General features: G+C 41.2%; 2 protein-coding genes across 5 annotated transcripts in view; both read left to right on the plus strand.

Annotated features, from left to right (window-relative positions):
* LOC117819918 (bromodomain adjacent to zinc finger domain protein 2B) overlaps window positions 1–6,743 on the plus strand; it is a 51,598-nt gene extending 44,855 nt beyond the window's left edge. For 2 of the 4 annotated variants that reach the window (XM_034693446.1, XM_034693449.1), the window contains 15 exons: window positions 74–297; window positions 743–817; window positions 926–1,160; window positions 1,241–1,303; window positions 1,381–1,525; window positions 1,613–2,235; window positions 2,463–2,742; window positions 2,854–3,009; window positions 3,161–3,315; window positions 3,457–3,665; window positions 3,819–3,954; window positions 4,217–4,363; window positions 4,549–4,865; window positions 5,055–5,198; window positions 5,324–6,743. In XM_034693446.1, coding sequence (XP_034549337.1) covers window positions 74–297; window positions 743–817; window positions 926–1,160; window positions 1,241–1,303; window positions 1,381–1,525; window positions 1,613–2,235; window positions 2,463–2,742; window positions 2,854–3,009; window positions 3,161–3,315; window positions 3,457–3,665; window positions 3,819–3,954; window positions 4,217–4,363; window positions 4,549–4,865; window positions 5,055–5,198; window positions 5,324–5,471 — 3,057 coding nt within the window. In that variant the 3' untranslated portion in view covers window positions 5,472–6,743. The remainder of the gene's footprint in view (window positions 1–73; window positions 298–742; window positions 818–925; window positions 1,161–1,240; window positions 1,304–1,380; window positions 1,526–1,612; window positions 2,236–2,462; window positions 2,743–2,853; window positions 3,010–3,160; window positions 3,316–3,456; window positions 3,666–3,818; window positions 3,955–4,216; window positions 4,364–4,548; window positions 4,866–5,054; window positions 5,199–5,323) is intronic. The other 2 variants (XM_034693448.1, XM_034693447.1) reach the window with 2 other exon arrangements.
* A 1,694-nt stretch (window positions 6,744–8,437) lies between these two features.
* LOC117820617 (WD repeat, SAM and U-box domain-containing protein 1-like) overlaps window positions 8,438–22,359 on the plus strand; it is a 23,778-nt gene continuing 9,856 nt past the window's right edge. The window contains exons 1-10 of the mRNA XM_034694452.1: window positions 8,438–8,569; window positions 8,685–9,158; window positions 10,889–11,079; window positions 13,850–13,936; window positions 15,472–15,565; window positions 16,074–16,107; window positions 16,211–16,251; window positions 16,634–16,740; window positions 17,284–17,313; window positions 21,612–21,788. Coding sequence (XP_034550343.1) covers window positions 8,761–9,158; window positions 10,889–11,079; window positions 13,850–13,936; window positions 15,472–15,565; window positions 16,074–16,107; window positions 16,211–16,251; window positions 16,634–16,740; window positions 17,284–17,313; window positions 21,612–21,788 — 1,159 coding nt within the window. The 5' untranslated portion in view covers window positions 8,438–8,569; window positions 8,685–8,760. The remainder of the gene's footprint in view (window positions 8,570–8,684; window positions 9,159–10,888; window positions 11,080–13,849; window positions 13,937–15,471; window positions 15,566–16,073; window positions 16,108–16,210; window positions 16,252–16,633; window positions 16,741–17,283; window positions 17,314–21,611; window positions 21,789–22,359) is intronic.

Raw genomic sequence — 22,359 nt, forward strand, 5'->3', positions numbered from 1 at the left:
CTGTTCTTGGCTTTTGGCTCTGATAGAGGATGGAACATGACCTCACTTCTTTTTTGCAAAACATTTCCACCAGAGCAAGACCACTTTGGGGGACCATGTGACTAATGTGGGTATCAATAGACACAATGTGTCTGAGATCCTGCAGATATATATGGAGGCTCATTGTGAGCAGACGGAGCTGACTGCCCTGTCCCTCAGCCTCAGGACCAAAGCTTTTCAGGCCCACAGTCCGTCACAGAAAGCCTCTCTGCTCGCCTTCCTGGTTAACGAGCTCTGCTGCAGTAAAGCTGTGATCAGGTGAGTCATGAGTCCCTTTGTTTGTCAGTTTGTCTTGTTCAGCACGATATAGAAACTCAGGTTTGTTTGGACTATGCGTAGTGAGCCAAAATGACACTTAAATGTACATAGACACAATATTCATTCATGGTAATGAGATCATTATTGGCTTGTGAGAAGGATCCAGCGCACTGTACAAAGACGGGAAAGCATTGGCTTGTTTTATTCATGGAAGCTTCACTTTTAATGGAAAAAGAGACTTATCAAAAGAAATAGGACAAAAATCGTGGTCTGATAGACAGTTTCACAAGGTTGCATCAAACCACAGGTCATCAATTTTTCATCAGTACTGGTAACACTTTGAAACACATCTGCTGCACACTGCAGCTTGATGGAAAACACGCACTTTTATTATACGGAAAGGTCACAGAAACATGTGTTTCATTATTGTCTGACACTTTTTCAGCGAGATCGACAAAAACATAGATCACATGACCAACCTGAGGAAGGATAAGTGGGCCGTGGAGGGGAAGCTTCGCAAGTGAGTATTTGCATCATAATATTCAAGCTGTTGCTGGGTGATCTAAGCTAATCAAAATGCACATGAGAGTGTGTTCTTCAACCTGACTATTCATTTTTGTCTTTGAAGACTGAGGAGAATCCATGCCAAGAAGACAGGGAAGAGAGACAGCTGTGTTGGGGGAGAGGATAGGCAAGCCTTTGTTATACCGACTGCAAGGAACAAATCAAAGAGGAAAGAAGGGGACAGTGAGGAAGAAGAGGATGAAGACGATGACAGCGAAGACCAAGGAGACGATGACGATGAGGAGGAGGAAGAATCAGGGGGAAAGAAAGGAAAAAAAGCAGAGATTTGTGAGGAGGAGGTCAGTGACTGCAGTGTTTCTTACAGTAAATGTCAATCAGTCGTCTGCTGATCTTTCACTAATGAGACCTTTTCATGTAGGACGACAGTGTTCACTCAGCCAGCATGGAGGAGCTGGAGAAACAGATAGAGAAAACGTACAAGGTAAATAAACATTGTGAGTACTTTTTCTCCTCAGGTTCAGATCATCAATAAATCAAAATATCTTTCTGTCTCTTTAGCAACAGAGTCAAATCAGACAGAAGTTATTTGACTCCTCTCACTCACTGCGCTCCATGACGATTGGACAGGACCGCTACAAGAGACGTTACTGGATCCTACCACAGTGTGGCGGCATCTTTGTGGAAGGCATGGAGAGCTGTGAAGGTGCAAACCAAATTCCGTCAGTCAGATGTTTTTCTTTGTCCTGAAAGTTGAATGTATTTTTTGTGAACTTTACCCTTACCTCTTCAGGTTACGAAGAGGTGCAGAAGGAGAAGAAAAGGCAGCAATCTGCTCAGGGGATCAGGATTAAAGAAGAGCACCTTGAAGACGCAAAGAAGCCTGTGGTTTTCAGCCCAGCACTGAGCACCGACAGTGAAACGTCTACACCTGAGAGCCAGCAGGACAAAGAGAGTCTCAATCTCTTTCTTCAAAAACCCGGCTCCTTCTCTAAACTCAGCAAACTCCTGGAAGTCGCCAAAATGGCTCATGATTCAGACATCGATCCTCTCAGCAGTCATAAAAATCACTTTAGCACTACATCTCATCCATCACATCCCAGTCCTCAGACAGCTATCGCTCAGCAGGGACTGATAGATAAAACAGACACTTCAGCGCTCAAAAGTAGACACGAGTCGATCTTTCATGAAGACCAGCTCTGCAAGGTACTGACGGAGAAGAGCAACCAGTGGTTTAGCCTGTTGCCTCGCTCTCCTTGTGACGAGTCCTCTGTGACGTCTGGCTCCAGTCCTGCAGGCGCGTCCTCTCCTCTACAGACAAACGGCAACAAATCACCCCTCTCTTCGGATCCTGTAGCTACAGACAGCTCAAGTGTTCCTGCTGGGATCAATAACATGCAGTCATCTGCCCTTCAGGTTGGTGGATAATAACAACGCCATGTAATCTCAGTTACAGTTATCTTAAACCAGCCTGTTTTGAAGATATGTCCCTTGTTAGAAACCCTTTGAATTCCTAGCATCATCAGTGGAACTGCAAATAAATCACAGCGGAAATCTTTGCCTTACATATTATGCATATGGTAGTAAAGTAAAATGGTCATCTTGTTATAGTTTACAGTTTATGTTTTGATTTTCCCTCTCAGCACCTGAAGCCAGGCGTTCATCAAAGCAGACCAACACTGTGTGACATGTCAAGCGCCTCAACGACTCCCAGCCTGCCCTTCTCTGTTACTGCTGTACCCCCCATGCTGGATGTGTCCTCCCAGCATGAAGAGGGTAATGTGAACAGGGTCTTCTTCCCGGAAAACAACAACAAGAGCCAGACCCCAGAGCCCTCCAGTGACAAGCCAGCTTGTGGTTCACTCCCCGCTGCGGAGGGGGCCAAGACCCAGGACTACCCCAGTCCTCAACCGATCCACGAGGGTAAGAATGGCTCACTGCTACACACGGCCCACCGCACAACTGGACATGACTAGAATATACAGTGATAAAACTTTTCTTTGTGGTAATATGTGCGTGTTTATGTGTTGGTAGAGATGCTGCGTGGCTGGTGGATGGTGTCAGACATGGACAAACTGCACAGCCTGATGAAGGCCCTTCACAGCCGGGGCATCAGAGAGAAGGCCTTACAGAAACAGATACAGAAACATATGGAGTATATGACCCAGCTCTGTGCCAGCAGCAAAGATGGTTTGTCCACATGTCCTCTGCTCACTTTAAGTCAAAAAATCTTGCTGACTAATATTTTTATTCATGATGGGATGACTGTACCCTGAATTGAATAAGATTGCTTTGAGTAAATAGTGGTTCGCATTATAGTGTGTGTCTTTTTATTCGGCAGTGATTGATGTGGCACATTTGGAGAAGCAGGAGGTGAGTGAGGAGACAGTGGAGAGTTGGTGTGTTGAAGAGCAGGCCATGGAGGTGGACATCAGCTTGTTGCAGCAGGTCGAAGAGCTGGAGAGAAAAGTGGTCTCTGCCAACCTGCAGATCAAGGTACAGCAACTGAGCACCCCACTTCTGTTCCTTTTATAAACTATTTCATGAAAAAAATCATCCAATATCTTCTTAGAAAGGCTTCCTTGCCCTTTTTGTTGTCTTTGTGTTGATAGTAGTTAACATCACTTGTCCCCTCAGGGCTGGATGCCTCCGGAGCCGCAGTCAGAGAGTGAAGAACTGGTCTACCATGAGAACAAGCCCTTCTCTTCCTCACCCGTTCTAGAGAGAAATAGACGCAGAGAAACCAGCCAGGAGGAACTTCCTGGCAATGTGGTGCGGCGGGCCAACAATCCCCTTGATATAGCTGTCATCAGGCTGGAAGAGCTGGAGAGCAACATTGAGCGAAGGTACCTAAAGAGACTCCTCAGTAACTAGATAATGTAAATGTGCCTCCTTTGGGGGCACATTATTGCTGCAATTATTTTTCTAATTCTATGACAGTCTGTAAATGTGATGACTGTACAGTAAAAACTGCACTCTCTGTTTCTGTGACCTCAAAGCAGTGAGGAAGCAGCTGCTCCGGGTATGAGGTTGTGGCATAAAGCGATCAGTGAGGTCCGCAGCTCTGCTCAGCTGTCGCTCTGCATTCAGCAGCTTCAGAAAACCATCACCTGGGAACGCTCCATCATGAAAGTGGTCTCTGTCTCCTTTAATTCTCTCTCAAAATCACACACCCCATTCACAGCTCACACTAAAGATATCAGGCACTCTGAATGGCAAGGACAACACAGTTAGTGGGAACATTTAGGTGCTCCTTAAAGGGTTGTTTTGATGATAGACAGCAACTGTCTTAGATTGAAGAACAATTACTAACATATATGCAAATTATGCAGCACAGTGATGCATACATTGATTATTTTCATGAGGATGTATCTGATTATCTTTATGTTGTTTGCAGTACTGTCAGCTTTGTCAAAGAGGGGATAATGAAGAGCTGCTTTTACTGTGTGACGGCTGTGACAACGGCTGCCACACATACTGCCATAAACCCAGGATCACCACCGTACCTGACGGGAACTGGTACTGTCCTGCTTGTGTGGAAAAGGTACACCAGCAAGCTCATAGTCCTTCTACATTAAAACAAATGCCCTCTTGTCTTTCAATAACTTCCTCTTTTCACAGTAAATCTTAGGGGCCTCTCCCTATGCAATCGTCGAAAGGTAGCGTAGCCGTATCATATGAACACATCCAATTAACTGATTTCAATATGTGTTTTGTATGTCGCTACAGCAGTCTGCCGTGTGCGCTGTCACTCTGGAAAGTGGTCAATCCCCCCGGAGCAGGAGGCACCAGAGTCGAACAGCTGGAGGAGGGAAGAAAGGCAGCGAGGTAAAACGAAATAGCAAGCCATCTGTGGTAGAAGAGCTCATCAGAGAGGAAGCTGCCAGCAGCAACGGTGTGCCAAAGAAAGGTACCAAGGAGTTCAAGAAGAGGAAAGGAGATGACAGTCCGCATGGCTCCCAGAGCGGGCATGAAAGCCCTGTCTCATGCGCAAAAAAAGCCAAAACAGCCCAAGACGAGAAAGCATATGGGTTGGAGATGTGTCGGTAAGAAGAAAGGATTACTCACTGCATGCATAGGAACTAGCTGCATTTAATGTACCTGCTTTGACTGTTCAAAATAGCTAAAATCTGAAATTTGAAACCAAAAGTAATGATGTTTAAATCACCAAATCTCACTGCAACTACTTGAAAGACACATTATTTGCAGAGTTTTATTTTCTATGTTCTCCTCAGAGAGCTGCTGTCTGAGCTTGAGAGCCATCTAGATGCGTGGCCCTTCCTCAAACCAGTCAACCATAAATCTGTCCCCGGATACAGGAAGGTCATCAAGAAGCCCATGGACTTCTCTACCATCAGAGAAAAGCTCACCAACAACCAGTATGTACTCACAAGAAATGTATAAGTATATTATTTGCATACACTTTAAATGATCCCTAATGCTGTATTTCTGTTGCTTGATGCCTGTAATGACTTGAACTCAAACACTTCTCTAATGATTACAGGTACTTGAATTTGGAAGGCTTCATTGTGGACGTGAACCTTGTTTTCGAGAACTGTGAAAAGTTCAATGAAGATGATTCACAAATTGGACAGGCCGGCCACAGCATGAGGAGATTTTTTGACAAACGATGGACTGAACTGCTGCAGTAACATACTCCAGTTTGAACTTTCGAAGTTTCTCTCTACTTATCAAACTTCATCTTTTGTCATCAAGGCCTCTTAGACTACTGTGGCACTAAATCAGCACATGGCTCTGAAGTGTAATGAGAAAGGACAAATCTCCAGACTAAAACCTCAAAGTGCAATACTCTTGTCTTGTCTTTTTCAAAATACACTGACTTTGGACTCAATATGGACTCTATTTGAAAAGAATAGATTCACTCTGTAGATACTGTACGTCATAATCATTTTTATATCAGTACTTAAGTTTATATGTGTGTATTTATTTTCTTAAGTATTTATGTTACAACTAGTCTTTTTTTAGAAAAAGCAGAAAATAGCAAACAGCTTTAAATAAAAAGTAAAGATTGTTATACAGACTATTAAACAAGCCAATAAAAATAATTGTTTACAGCTTAAGGTCACAGCAGTACCACTGCTCAGCTGAATTTTTGAGTTACATGTGTGAAATACAAAGAGGAATCACTGTCACTTCTTAAAAGTCTTAAATCCAAACTGTTCACACAGTAACAATCTTGCTAAGATATTGCTAATGCTTACAGATGATTGTAGCACTCCATATGTCTGATACTGTTCTTTGTCTGCGCCGATTATCCACTCCAAACACTGCATCCTGTTGGTATTGTAGTGCCTGACCTCTGACCTCTAAACAGTGTACAGACAAGTGTTTTTTTTTCAGTGTGTGTACTATACATGTGTCCTGCACAGTATACTGCAGTTAAACCCTAAAATGTAAAAAATCTTTTCAGCCCCTGAAGAGAGTCAACATGGTGCATATACTGTTTCTTCTTCAAGCATTTCCTTCAGTCACAGTCCTGTCGGACGTCCTGTGGACAGACCTGAAGCCTGTGCTGGGCTTCAATCCAGTGGGGAGTCAGTCAGTGTCACGGTCCAGCGGAGGCGTCTCTGTCTCCTGACAGCTGAAGCCAGAAGACTTGAAGTTACTGTATTTTGTTATGAATGTTGTGAAATGAGTAGTGACTTTTATTAGGAGTGTTATTTTGAAATAATGGGTGTGTGGCACAGTTAAAATAAACCTGTTTCTCATAATAAATCTGTCAGGCCCTCACAGTGGCCCACATTTACTCTCTTTGATAGCACCATCATTGTGAAGTTCAGAGTCAGTAAAATAATTCAATAATAATCAAATGAAACTTTTGAATGCTCGATTGAACTGATCAAATATTTGTCTGATTGATGTGGGTTACATATTGCTCCAAAATTAAAAGAAATAAGAGTCAATGCACATTTAATTGTGTTCTCTGTCAGTAGTGGATTGGATACTTATTAACCCAAGACCTTCACTTTTGTAAAAAAAAAAAAGGGGGGGGGGGGGGGGGGGGGGGGGTTACTATTTATACACACACACTAAACAATTCACTCTACAGTGTAGGCAGATTTTGCTTTACATTAATGTTGTTCAAACAAACACTGCATCATTGAAGGGGGTTAAAGTGTCCGGATAGTATGGTGGCCCTGTAGGACAAAACATTTTTTACAAAAGACGAAACACTTTTACAAAGTTGGAGACAAATTTACATTTTGGAAAACAATTTTACATTTTATAAAACAAAATTACATTAGCAAAACATTTTTACCATGCCAAAACAAATTTACATTTAAGACAACAAATTTACAAAAGATGAAACACTTACAAAGTTGGAGACAATTTTACAAATGACGGAACACTTTTACCATTTCTGAAACAAATTAACATTTCATTTTTTCGGAAAGGGAATGTACCAGATACCGGAAGTGATCCGGAAGTGATCGAGTGAGGGGTCATTTAGTTTGATTTGATGGGGAGAAACCAAACGGAGATGGACCATAGACTGTATAAAATATGGATGTAGTATCCTTGACGTCACCCATCTGTTCCTGAGCGCTGTTTAGAAGCCAATGGATGGCAGCAGCCATATTGGAAATGCTGAACTCAACCAGGCAGAGTGTGACGTAAAGAGGCGGAGTTTGAGCCTCCTAGCCAACAGCTATGTGTTCCCTTCCTGGAGTCAAGTCAGTCATGTCCTTATTTGGGCAAAAACTCGTAATCTTAATATCTTCTGAACCGTCGCTTTAGAAAAAAATTCACCCCCTGTACAGTGTGTGCCGATAGAGAAATTAGCTACGAAGGGCCAAGCCGTTTTTGAACCAGGCTGTACACATGTTTATTAATGCTGCAAAGATCGTCTTTTTTGAATTGGTGTGTATGTGGTTTCCGGTGATTCTGCAGCCAGCCTCAAGCGGATTCTAGATTAATTGCAGTTTATAACACTTCTGCATGAGCTTCATAGTTTGAGACCGGGTGTTGCCGCTTGAGATGGACATGGTTTACATATTAGGACATCCTCGGGTCTCAGAGTGAGGTGTCAGACCTCAGATGAAAAAGCATCATGTCTCAGGAAAAGTTCCGTCATATCTCTGCAAAACCTTCATCATGTGTCAGAATTCAGATTAAACGGCCTCAGACCACATCGCCTCAGGCTGAAAGGAGTCAGGCTAAACTAAGTCAGATTAAAAGGAGTCAAACTTAACGGTAAAAGTGTTCCATTGTTTGTATAATTGTCTCCAACTTTGTAAAAGTGTTTCATCTTTTATAAATTTGTTTTCTTAAATGTAGATTTGTTTTGGCCTTGGTAAAAGTGTTTCAAATTTTGTAAATTTGTTTTGTCCTTTGGGGCCACCGTAGGATAGAGAGAAGTAGTTTAAATGAGCTGAACATAAACAGAGCTTCCCATAATTTTTTTAATAAACAAGAAATAAAAATAAACTTAATTGAGAGGTATGACATCAAACTTAATACTTTGCCTTTTTGTTCAATATTTTTATTTTTAGACTTTAAAAATAAATCATAAATGACGTCACCTTCAGTAAACCTTAATTGGACCCGTCTGTTTGATGTAATATTTGACATGTAGACACTACAACAGTCGACTATGACCATTGTGTAACTGGATATAACTCAGAGTCACATGACAGATAACAGTTGAGAGAGATAAACAGACTTTATAGCTGCTGGAGGAAGAGGACACTTTCCACAACTCTAACGAAGCAAGAGAGGCAGATAAAAGGTTTGTGTGTGTTTTCTGTATTTCAAATTGAACTTTCACATATAACTTTAGGACAGGAAGTTAAGAATCAGCACTCTGTCACTCGTCTCTATCCCTTTCCTCTCTCCCTCCACAGGCGGATATTTGAGCATTTTGCGCCACCTTGTGAGTGAACTGTTCCCTCAGCAGAGCTAAAAAGCTACTATCTAAAGATGGTGTCACTACAGTGCACTCTTCGACAACACACAGACGAGGTGAGCTGCTGTGCCTTCTCTCCATCCCTGCTCGCGACCTCCTCAGGTGATAAGACCCTCCGTGTTTATAACACAGCGGACTTCTCGGAGCTCCCTTTCTCTCCTCTCTCGGGTCATGGCTACGGGATCCACAGCTGCTGCTTCAGCTCATGCGGAAGTAAGCTGCTCAGCTGCTCCACGGACGGCTCTGTCATCGTGTGGGACTCAGAGACAGGTGAGACCACAGCGGTGCTGCAACACCCGGGCCGCAGTCCGCTCAGAGTGTGCGCAATGGCCCCGGACTCCTCCCACCTGCTGGCAGGGGCCTCTAACGGCACCGTGTCCCTGTGGGACTTCACCTCCAAGACACTGCGCAGGTACAGTATGACCCACCACAGTGTCAATCACATCAAGAAGTAATAATACTGTACTCCTGAACCATCAAGGGCTCCTGTCCTAAATAGTTCTAGTCACCATAGGTCATTTTTAAAGGTTTTTTTCCCCCCCAAATTACTAAATGATAGGTCTTTGATGCATCTTTATTTGTAGAACATTTTCAACATTTTAGACAGACAGTGTGATTTACAACATAAGGTGCAAAAATATAGACATCAGTCGTCACATCTGAATGTCATCACCCTATTTGATTTTTGATTTTTTTGATGACTTTATGTCGAACATGTAAAAGTTAAAATACAAAATAAAAGCATACAAGTAGAAAAGAAGAAAGAGTTATCCAAAGAAACAAGAAAAAAAGAAACAGTTATACAAAAGAAACAAAATCAATATTAGCAGGCAGTGAAACAATTTACTTTACATGTGCAAAAAGGAGTAGGAAGAAGTTAAAACCTATCTAATCCTACCCCTCTATTCACTATTTTCCACATCCCCATCCACCCACCACCCATTGCAAGGCCATTCAACAGTTACAAAAAATAACAATAATAATAGAAAATAAAATAAAATAAATAAAATAATGATAATAAATAAAATAATAATGATGATAAATAAGTGGGAGAAAATAGTATTACGGTACAATAGACATATTAGATAAAATAGATAAAGAGTAAGTTAAGATTGCACACATCAGTCCTCCAACTCCAAGGAGAAATCTAGATATTGTATATAGTTCAAAAAGGGATCCCAGGTAACATGAAATGATTTCACCGAGCCTTTTAGTGTAAACTTAAGCTTCTCTAGCTTCAAATTATACAGCACCTCACGGATCCAATGAGAATGTGAAGGGGGGCGGGGGAACCCTCCAATTGAGGAGAATCAACCGGCCAGCAGGGTGGTGAGGGAACAATGCCAAAAATTGCTGACAGACTATTCGGAGCAATAGTGTAACTGTATGCCTTAGTTAGTGTATCAAAAATATATGACCAAAACGTCCCCAGTTTAGCACAAGACTAAAACATGTGGTATTTGATACATCTTAGGGAAAAATGAATAAGGACATTTCTTGTTTGATCAGACCAGTGACACAAAACAACAACAAAAAAAAAGCTAATAAATGTAAGATGAAAAGCATTAAAAGCTTGAACCAGTAAATATATCTTGTTTTGGTGATAATTATCTTCCTATCAATATATTTCTTTAGTAAACAAATTGTTGCAAAACTTGTGCAAAAAAATTCTTCTGAGCTCAAAAGTTATTCTCAAACTTCGAAAATGACAAGATTTCCAATTACACGGTCCACATACTTGGTTTTTACAGAGCTTTAAAGCCACATTGTGTAGCAGTGCTGTGCTTGCAGCCTTCATCATCAGCAAACTGTCCCTCAAGGTTATTCTGAGTCTTTATTGTGCAGTTGCGATTGGTGCATTAGAGCATTGCCCTCTTTGTGCTTGGTGAGAAAAGCACAAATACAAACTCAAAAACAGAAATATGCAGTTCCGATTTGGACAGTAAATCGCTCCTTTCTTCCAACTGTAGAGAAAACAATGTTTCAGGGCCTTTTAACAACTCCAGGTCAGTATGTCTTTCACCGTCAGACTCCCCACACATCAGATTTGTGAAGAAAACAGGACTCCATTAAAGCAGGTTTAACTACAGACACATGTGGAACCAATCCCTGAGTATGAAACCTCATGTTTGTCTGTAACAGATTCAGGGCTGTGAGCGAGGCCAGTGTTGTGGCCTGCTGCTTCTCCCCCTGTGGTCAGATGTTTGTGAGTGGCTGCACCCGTGGAGACCTCAAACTCTGGGATGTGATGGACATGAACCTGCTGCATGCTGAGAAGGATGCTCATGACCTGGGAGTCACCTGCTGCAGCTTCGCACAAATATTTGAAGTTGGTGAGTGAAGTTAAACTGGTGATTTGTGTCTTGTCGGGCCTTTCTCAAAGCACTCCTCTTCTTACACACTTCCGCTCCCGCAAGATTGGATGCCGTCCAAAAACTCTGAGTGGATGAGAGTGAGTTGTTAATCTCTCCTTCAGCAAGTCTGCATGGATGCTGGTTTACTGACCATGTGCTACTGTTTAATGTTCGTCATGAAAGACGCTAAGTAAATAAAACAGTTTAAAAATATTTAAAAAATGACCTCATAAAGGAGGAGTTTTTATTACCGTGGATTGACTAAAACTAGTTATTATTTGCATCACATGTTTTCATGGGAGTAAGGACAGTTCAACCCATATCTTGCAGCTGTATTTGATCCCTCCACCTTAAGGAAGGAGGCCTCATTCACCCGTGAGTGTGACATCAGATGGAGTTCCCTCTGTAGCGAAGTTGGACCGGTTTGAGAAAACCCTAGTTTGGGTAAGGGGTGCTGGTGTAACGTGGGTGACCAACTCAATGGGCTGTCTGCTAGACGATGGAACGAGCCTTCCAGTCCAAAGAATATTTATTGTAACTGTTTCAACTGGTTTAGTCTGTTGGAAATGATCAAACAAAGGTACATAAATGATGATAGTTATTCCTTCCAACAAACTTAACTGTAAATAAGGCAAACTAAGACACAACACACTTTAAATAAAGTTAAATAAAGCTCAAAGACACAGTTCCTCAGTCGTGGAGATATGGGAGATACACCCAGCAGCCAGTTCCATTGTTCTCACAAAAGGGCTCGTACAGGTGAGCTGGCTGTCCTTTATGAGCTCTGGAGCTCCTCCCACTCAAGCAGCAGGTGAGCAGGCCAGGGAGAGCCAGAAAGGAGGGGGGAATTGTCACAGGGAGAGCTGAAGAGGAGGGGTTTTCTACATGCTCCAAGTGACTTGCTTTGCCACAGGTGAATGAGCTTACTTGTGTCCACATGTGTATGCTTACTCTTTCTTTGGATGGAGCTAGTCATTTATTCTTTGAAGTAGTGTTCTTTTGTATGTAATTTAAGTTACTAGCACTCTAAACACTGTTTGGAAAGTCTTCTCCATTTCTTTGTAAAACAACCTTTTTTCCTTGAATGAGTAAATTCACTTACCCTTAGTTTTTGAAACTTTTGGCTTCTTCTTTATTCCCTCTGTCACTCTTTTTTTATTGTTATGTCCTTTAAAGCTCAGACATTCCTGAGGAAAGTAACAGGTAGGTTCAGCCTCATTATTGGAAGGAGGCAGATAGTTTGTTTTTTTAATGTTTTAATATGTATGCCTCTTCAGATTGACCCAAAACATGGAGGTGAATGAAATAATGATTTTGTTAAGCTCAACTAGTGTGCAAATGATAGGTCCATAGATACATTTTGTATGGTTTGATGCAGGGGTTCCCAAAGTGTGTGTTAGGACCCCCTGGAGGGTTGTGAGACACAAATGGGGGGATCGTGAAATGTCTTCCAGAATTTTTTTTTTAAGTTATCTAAAATAAAATACTTATTATCATTATTTATTTTTGTTTATTTACCTTGTTTTCTTATGTTTATCTTCCTTTTTGTAATGTTAATTATTATTATTATTATTGTTGTATTTTTTTGTATTTATTTATTTGTATTACTCATTTGTTCACGTGTGTTGAACAAAGAAATACTGATAAAATGTAATAAAAAAATTGAATGGCAAAAGTTATCTAAAAATAGTACATTTTACCCATTATAGTAAAAAAAATATCGACAAAAATAGTAGCTAAACTTGAAATAAAACCTTGAAAATAGAAAGTAATGAGTTTTCTGCCTTTCTTTTTGCAAGATGACTCCTTAGTTTAGGTTTAGTGAACAGTTAATTATCAAAAGCATCAGTAGCAGTAGGTTACTTCATTAAGGCACAGGAAACAGCCACATGCTCATATAGGTAGGCTAGTTTTCTGCAGACCAGCTAAATGAAGCCTCATTAAATCACTTTGAGGGACAGTGGGGGTCGTGAGTCTATGGCACCTTTATTTTGGGGGCCACAGGCTGAAAAGTTTGGGAACCCCTGGATTAATGGATTATTTTAGAACTAATATTCATTCCTTTTCTTCTATTTTTTATTCAAATCCTTATGAAACTGACTATCTTAAGGTCCTGGACTGTTGGTGAGGTAAGACAAGAAAATCAAGGACATTTGCATGGGCCAGCGTGAGATCTACTTTATTGATGTACAATCAGTTAAATTATGTTAATAATCTAAAAATTGTTATATTTGATACACTGACAATGACAGTGAATGAAGTTAAAATACAAGGACAATTAATATCTTCCACAGAAAGATGATCTTTGACAAACTGTTACTCAGTCTTTAGCGACTAACAGTGAACTCACACTGAAGTTTCAAACTAAAGACAAACACTTCAGATTCCTCTCTGCCTCCCTCCATGAATCATCTTTCATAACATAAACTGAAGTCATTTTTATCCGTCACATTTGGAGTTATGTTAAAAGGAACATGCCTCGGTTATCTTCAGATTTAAATGACATTTACAGTGTGTGTTTCTTGATGCAGTTTCAGAACAAAAAGCATATACTGTCATGGAAATGTAGCCTAAATCCAAACTCTATATTAATACCACATGCCGTGCAGAAGATGCGTGTTGTTACATCTCACAAACAGGCCGTCAGATGATATTTGTCTCCTTTTGTTATTAAACTCAGTCGGGCGTGAACATCCATAGACTGTGGCTGTTTTTGTCTTTGTTATTTATTTATTTATTTTTGTTGCAGATGGCTGCTGTGTGGAGTTTCGACTTGCCTCCTGTGGGCAGGACAGCCAGCTGAAAATATGGATTGTTTCCCAGCGTGAAGGAGCAGGTAGGCCAACCCCTCTGCCTGCTTCCTCATCTTAAAGCCTCCTCACTCCATCACCTGTGAGACTGAGAGAGAGAGAGAGAGGAAAAGAGAGAGAGAGCGAGAGAGGCAGCTTACTGCGTTAACCTTGAATTCTCTCTGCAGAATAGAAGAATTTTATTACTGCATGGAATAAATCAGCTGCAGACTGACTCATTAATAATGGATCACTTTAAGACACTGCTGAAATACAGCAGCAGTAGGAGGAGAGGACAGTGTGTGTGTGTGTGTGTGTGTGTGTGTGTGTGTGTGTGTGTGTGTGTGTGTGTGTGTGTGCGTGCGTGCGTGCGTGCGTGTGTGTGTGTGTGAAGAAGAGTTGGTAGAAGACCAGGTGCATATATCCTTCCTTGACATTTCTATCATGTTGTACCAGAAGCAGAACACGAACACTTCCTGTAGATTCACAGGTTGTATAACCGGCCTACAGACTTTATTTTCATTATCGATAAACTCAATGATGCTGTTAGTTCCTGAGATGAGTTGCCGTGGTTACAGTCATTTCTGTGATGCAGTGTGCCCTATGCGGTGACCTGCTGCGCTCAATAGGGTTTGTTCATCTCTGAGCAGCTTGTAGAGGGACACAGAACGATGAGTTCTTCAGAATTTTTCAGAAACAGTTTCTTCATGTAGGAGCTGAAATGAGCATTTATTACTTACTCTTTTTTTTATACTATAAAAGCAAAACATGACTCAAAAGTAGATGATCAAAGGAAGCAAGGAGACAATTGTCAAAATGATTTGTGAAATCTAAATATTAATACAACTTGTGTCAGTTTTGTAGCCTTTCTTTCACTCAGCAGCATATGTTGTTCATCACTTGATACCTTTCTTCATTTGAAGGGTTCAGCTGAAATTCATCAGGCTTGATAATGATTTTTGTTTTTGACACATTCAAATAAATTAGCCTCCCACAGAGCGGGCAAACTTTATTCTCACACTAATGGAAAACAGAGAGATTTAATTTAATACACATTATTGTTTACAGACTTATTATTCAAATGCTGCCACAAAGCAATTAGTTGTGGCATGTGGAATTACTGCACAATGAATGATCAGTCTGCTCAGAAGTGTCTTTGAATCTTAGGCTGCCAGAGCTCCAGGTTTATTACCACAAAGAAAATCTTTTGTTTCCTAGCAGCTGTCAGCAGGAGGCACAGCTGTGAGCCAGCGAGGGGGAAGACAGTTATTGACAAAAAGTTTGGAGTGTGAGCTGACTGAATGGATTCAGACGATGATGCACTTTGAAGTGTATGTGTGTGTGTGTATGTGTGTGTGTGTGTGTGTGTGTGTGTGTGTGTGTGTGTGTGTGTGTGTGTGTGTGTGTCAGCTTCAGAGACAGAACTTTTAAGATGTGTTTGAGGTCAATTTATGGACAAGTTGCTGGAAGTTGTTTGCTGAACAAATATAGAAACAACGTGATTTTGAACTTAATCCTTGCCCCTTGTGTTTGTGGGCCTGCATCTCTGTGCGTGTGTGTGCGTGTGTTTGTCGACCCTCAGCCTGTGTCATGACGCTGCTTCACACTCTCACCAGCCAGTCAGCTCCAGTTCTGTCTTGTGCCTTTTCTCCTGATGGAGAGATGGTTGTCTCGGGGTAAGACGATCACACACAAACACACACACAACCACTTCTTGTCTTTGTAAGCAGCACTAATAAACACCTCCTGCACTCGCAACTGAATATTGACTTTTGTGCCTGTCAGGCTTGTTTTTTGAAGGATGACTTATTTGCTGAGACATCATTTGCTCATTTGGGACTAGTTAAGTTTAAGTGAATCCCTCCTCTGTGTTTGAATTGCTCTTTTTTTCCCATTGGTTGTAAAAGTCATCTGCCAGTACTGAGCATTGATCCTGCTGTTCCCTCAGTTGGCCACCGGAGGAGTGTATTTTGTTGTGTTTAAGCCTCTTCTGTTTCTGGCTTTCATTCAAGCATGGTGAAGGTTAATCTGTGCTCTGTTAGCAGCACCTCGTCACATTTCAATAATGAGTCCTTTTGTTTGATAGGAGTCCATGTTTTTTCTCTCTTTGATATTCTGTAATCAAATGCATGCATATGCATTCTGCAATTAAAGAAGAATTTGTTTCCTCTCATCCTTCAACAGTTCGGTGGATAAAAGTGTGGCAGTATATGATGTGGTGAGTAAAGCACAACAGATCTGATGTTTAGCTGTCTTTAATTGATGTTAACACACCCATGCTAAAGTGTCCCCGCTCATATTTGTTTGTACTTTGCTTACAGAACCTGGGAACTCTGCTCCACACTCTGAAACAGCACGACAGGTAAATGACCGGCCCTCCTGCCGCTATGCAATCTCTGCAGCTATCAGGCAAACAGCGGCACAGGAGCCCCGGTGTTTCAGATCAAAATGTGCGATTTTTGCTTGATTAGTTTTTCCCAGAAGCACTGGGTGTAGTGATGCAATAGCATCCAACTCTGCTTTCCAGACAGTCATTGAAGTGGCACCGCAGGTAAGCACAGACAGAGCTCTTTGAAGTGCTTGAAAGGATTTAAGATATTGTATGATCTAAAAATGCATTTTTTCTTCTACTTTTTTTTTAAGGGCAGAGGCAGCCTGACTTTAAAGCCCAGCTTTCCCTGTGCCATTTTTAAGCCCGTAATACACACCCTTCACATTTGTGCCCCTCTTCCTCCTCCTGGCAGGTACGTGACAGCAGTTGCTCTGTCTCCCACCATGCCCTGGATTGCGACTGGCTCTATGGACAGAACCGTAAACGTGTGGAGAATAGGAGATGAAATCAACAGGACTGGTAAATACTGAACAAAGAGTTGTTTAGTTTAGCGTTCCAAATGCACAATCACTCCTCTTTTTAAAATACCAGACTACTAGCAGTGGTTTTAAGCCCAGAAGCCATTTGGAGCCTCCCAGAAGAGTGTTTTGGGAGCTATCCAGCAGGAGAAGGTCCCATTACATGTGTATTGCTGTCTGGCTGCAGAGTCTAGAGGAAGAATTGTGATTGATGTTTATTGGTGCAGCGGGTAAACTACCACTGAGCCTCAGAGAGTTGTTGTTATTGAGGTGAATCCTCCTTAAAAAAAGTTTCAGCCCAACATGAAAGAAAAAGATGGGAATAGTAAATGAAAAAGGTGCAATCGTGAGACATCTGGAGGCCTTGAAGCTTCGCTGGGGCAGCAGGTTGATATTTACGAACCATATTTCAGTTCAGTGAAAACACAGCTTTTTATACCTCTCCTTTCTCTCTGTCCCCCCCCCCCCCCCCCCCCTTTCCTTTAATCTTGTTTCTTCTTTCTTCCCACATATTAAAGTTATTCCCTTTTATGTTTTTCCACAGAAGCTGAATCACAGCAGACAGTGTGCCAAGGTAAATGAATGCATCACTCTGTTTTACCCATAAAAATCACCAGTTATCCACAGTACTCTTTTAGCCCAAAAACACTGCTGTTTTTTTCGATATGTGCTTTGTGTGCTTTATCTGTGTGTGTGTGTGTGTGTGTGTGTGTGTGTGTGTGTGTGTGTGTGTGTGTGTGTGTGTGTGTGTGTGTGTGTGTGTGTGTGTGTGTGTGTGTGTGTGTGTGAATAGTTCAAGTATCAGTTCAGCACAGGTGTAAAAATGTTGAAAACATCCTCTCTTTTCAGCTATTGTTGCAGTATGTTGTTGAAATGTTGGCATGTGGTGAAAGCTTTTATTCTGTGTTTGTATACTGCATTCCATGCTGTGTGAACCCAAAAAGTTGCTTTGGTAAAGCTTAAGTGGATTAAAAAAATAAACAGTATAGCTACTGTCTGGCTTTAAAGGATAAGGCTGGCATTATTGAATAATTTTCTTGATGTCAGCAAATCCTCTCAAAACACCAAAACCATTAACATGTTGGTCTGTGTTTATATAACAATCCTTAACCTATTAGTTTCTTGTTCATTTCGAAATATGGATGAAATATAATTTAATTCGTAAGACAGCTCATTCATTTGTAGCTAACCCTGATAACCCTGTTGATGTTGGGCCTTTGTTTTACCACTTTGTTCCATCCTTGAATATTGCAGCAACTTTTAGAAGCTTAAAAAACTAGCCTACCACTTAGCTTTACTAAGGTTATAATCATAATGTATCTAGTTATCAGCTTCTTCGTATTGTTACTGTAAACATGTTGGCATCTTTACTTGGGGTGGCAGTAGCTGAGGCTGGAGGGTTTGAAAGGTTGCTGGTTCATGTCTCATTACAGTGTCTGGAAATTGGCCTTGAAGATGGAGAGATGCCCTTAAGGCAAAGCACTCCATACTGCTCAGGGTGCTTGTGTGTGTGTGTGTGTGTGCAGCCCCTTCACTCGGATATATCTTCATTATTGCATGTCCAAAGAGGTGTATGAGTGTGTATTGGCCTGTGTGTGTGTGTGTGTGTGTGTGTTGCGTAGTTGAGCAACAGAGGGGAAAAATTTCATAGTCTATCTTCACTAATGTTAGCACTCAGCTTAAAGTTAGCTGTAGACTCTGCAGGGAAGTTTGTTCATGCTCTGCAAATAATTCGGCATTTGCCAATATTTTAACTCTTAGATTGAGACATGTTAGATGAAGGACCTTGTTTTTAGAGTTATTTACTTGTTTTTAATCTGTGTATGTATGGTTGAATCTTAAATTGATTATGAACATGTCTTTTTTGTCTCAGTTAGTCTGGGAATCTTAAATTGTATTAATGACTGTTAAAATAAGCTACATTGGTTGTCTCACCTAAAGTCTAATCAAAATAAAACTTGTTTCAATATTGAGTAACAACTTTAAGTTGCTTGATTTAAGAATAACACATAAGGCATCTATTCAAGACACAGTTCAGCTTGTATCTTATTGATTGCTCATAGTTCTGCTGTATGGTGATATATTTGTTTTGGTTTGGCTCTATAGACTGTTTTAAATGTCTGGAAGTATGCGTCAACCCTGAGCCACTATTAATAGTGTTCTTGATGTTATATGTTGTTAATCATGACATTTATTAAATGTTGTGCCAGTAATCCAGCTTGCTGTTGTGGTTTCTGTGGAAACATTTAAGAGGTATATTCTAAGAATAAGAACTGGTTTAAAGGTTTTAGTTTTAGTTTTAAAATGGATTAGGCTTTATTTTAAGATGAGCCAGCTGATATCAAGAAACAACATAACCATAGTTTCCTAATAGTGAGTCATTTTTTACTTAAATTGGTGTTTTTCTTGTCCCCAGGCCTTCATTTGCTCAAATTAAGTACACAAAATAAATAAATGAGATTTTATTTACTTATGTTCAGTCTATTTCACATAGAACTGTGCTGTAGGGAATTTGTTTTCAAGTAGTATGAGCTAAAAATCAGCATATTCTACTTATTTCAACCCTTTTTAATACTTTTCAGAGCCTGCTTATTTCTAGATTTAACAATCTCATTTTAAGATTTCTTGTCATGTAAAATTAACTTGCTGCATGGATAGATAATTTCACTAGTTTTATGAAAAACTCTCTCACAGCCATGGTCCACCTGCACAGGTGTTTTCAGGCAGACCTCCTCTCTCAAACCAGACTTGACTGACATCTCCCTCACTCTCCTGTTCGTTAAGCTTTGTTGCACCTGTTGGGACAAGACCCCTCCCCTTTATAGGAATCAACAAGACTGATTGGGAAAAGCTGTGTTCATAGGAGCTGATTGGGGCTTTGGTTCTAAATCTACAGACAGATAAAGCTGATCTCAGGTTTTGTGGAAGTTCGTTTTGCAAAGGCAATTTTGTTCCTCTGTATTAGGACTCTGGGGCCAATAGTATATCTGTCGCAGGATACCTGAAGGCTTCATACAGCTTCAGCAGGTCAGAAAGATACTTAAACTGTCCAGTGCTTTAACAATGTAGTGATATTTAAAGCATTTTTTTTTTCAGTTTAGGATCATAGTGACAGTGTTTACTGTAACAAAGAAACATGTGATCCAGTGCAAAAGAAATGTTTGTAATGTGTTTCAAGACAACAATGAGGTCCACTGCATGGAGGAATAATCCATCAGGCCTTATGTGCACAGATAACACTTTTCAGTAGAATCCATACATTGATCTTTTCTTAGGTTTTATAGACAATAGGAGAAATGTCATCAGACTTATCCTGTAAATAATAGACTTGATGAAGAGATCTTCATGCATCTGTCCAAGCAATTAAACACTGCAGTGTGAGCATTCCCAGCCTGCAGTGAAGCTCTGCGAGGTTTTCATACTTTGGCACCATGACTCAGCCTGCTAGACTGTGAGTCTCCACACTCTATCAGCCGGGGCTGCAGCGAGGAGGTGGTGTTACTCTGCTCACTGTAGTGCTGGTGGACTACAGAGTGGATCTCTTCCCTAAGTGCTGTTGGGCTTTGGGGAAGATTTCCATTTCCAGAATGGGACATTTTTGATCAGTTGCAATTTTTTGGGGGGGGTAAATTGGATGGCATACATCGGCATTTCTAGGACTGCTACAAGAGAGATAAACTAGTAGCAGTGGTATTATTGCAGCACATTTGGTTCTGGCGATTTGTAGTGTTGTAGTACTCAAGGCTGGTCTTGAGGCCGCTTATTTCAGGTCTCGGTCTCGTCTTGGAATCGAAAGCATTTTCACTCGGTCTTGTCTCGGTCTCGGACTGGACGGACTCTGTATTTTACATCAAGACTGGTTGAGACCACCACTGATGCACTCTGTGTCCCTGTCATTACTGTGATAAGAGAAAAAACGAAACTTAAGGAGTCAAAAGAAAGGCAACAAAGACAAAACGAAACCTTGTTTGTTGCTGTCAATTGTATTCAAAGCAAACTTAAATAAAATAAACAGAAGTCTTTTATTTTGTTAACTCTCATGAAGATCTTTCATTGATATATGGTCTTGGTCTTGTCTCGGTTTTGCCCTGCCTTGGTCTTGGTCTTGACTCGGTCTCGATCCCTAAATGTATTGGTCTTGGTGCACTCTGGTCTTGGACATGTCTTGGTCTCGGTTAATGTGGTCTTGACTACAACCCTAAAGAATTGTAATGAAATATGGCACAGACATTAATGTTTCCCCCTGAATGAATTGGGATTTTTATGCATCACTAGTTCTAATCTTTGACTTGCATTACCTGTAAAACTGTACCATCAGCCCCAGCTCCACTTTGTATGGTGATGCTAATTTTAGCATGCTAACTGGCTAAGCTCACTTGGTAATCACTGCCAAGAGGTGACAGGGAAACCCAACATGTGGTTACCGTGGTAATGAGCAACACTTTCCGGTCTTCAGGGTTATCCTTCACGTTCCTAATGATGGGCGATGGGAACCATGCGGCTGCTGAGAGGTGTCATTAACGGGGTAAAATACAACAGGCCAGTGTATCTCAGCCTGGTGTGATAAATGATGGCTGCTCACAAGTGTGGTGTCATGTGAAGGTTGATTAGCTGCATGCTGGCAACCAGTGAAGAAACACAGCCCTGGATTCATTTGTCTTCTTTTGGGGATCATGTGCTTGTATGCTGGGTCAGAGATCTCTCTGTGTGTAGTATTTGTCATTCCAGTCTCAGTGCAGAGTGAGTGTGCCCTTTGTGAGGGAGTGTGAGGGGAAATTGTTTGCAGCAGAGAAGTTTTGCTGTTGCAGATGTAGGGAGCTGGGAGCATACAAGCACAGCACTTCCTCTCCCTTCCTGTTTTGTGTTTTGCAGGAAGGAAGCTGCCGGGTCACTCCAGGCTGCTGCTTGCTGATTGGTCGGAGGAGGACGTGCAGGCTTGGCTGTGCAAGGAAGGGCTGCAGGAGCTTGTCAGCATCTTTAAAGCCAACAACATCGACGGGCCAGAGCTCAACAAGCTGAACAAGGAAACGGCAGCAGAGCTGGGGATCGGTGAGGATGAAATATAAAACAAAGTCACGGACATAAGTATATGCTACACACACACTCGTTTCAGTGTTTTCGTGCAGATTTACAGTTTGATCCTAAAACATGGGCAGATTGAATTGGATAGCATGATATAAGCTGCTTTTTTATCAATGTTCTGATTTATATTTTACCCTCCCCACCCAGCAGCTCTCCTCAAACAGTGATCTGATTTAGAGATGTGGAGCCACAGTGTTTCTATCTGCTTATACAATCATAAATCACGCTGTGAGGACAGCACCCCACAGAATGACCTTTACGTCATAAACAATGATAATCCCTCAGAAAATAAGATTAGTCTGCTCAGGGTTGTCCAAGGGCTCAGTGTGGAGAGTCACTGGACAAACTGTGGCCAAAACGTTAAAAAAACACTTGGACACTAGTGTATAAAACAGAGTGCAGGAGCAAACAATGTTTTTCAGACCAATGCAGGTATATTTTAAAGGAATAGTTCACCATTTCTGGGGAAAAAAAAGACCAAATAAGCTCCTGTTTTCAAGTCTTAATGCTAAGCTAGCTCACGATCATGTTTGCTTCA

This window comes from Notolabrus celidotus, chromosome 10 (genome assembly GCF_009762535.1).
Source record: "Notolabrus celidotus isolate fNotCel1 chromosome 10, fNotCel1.pri, whole genome shotgun sequence".
NCBI classification, from domain to species: Eukaryota; Metazoa; Chordata; class Actinopteri; order Labriformes; family Labridae; genus Notolabrus; species Notolabrus celidotus.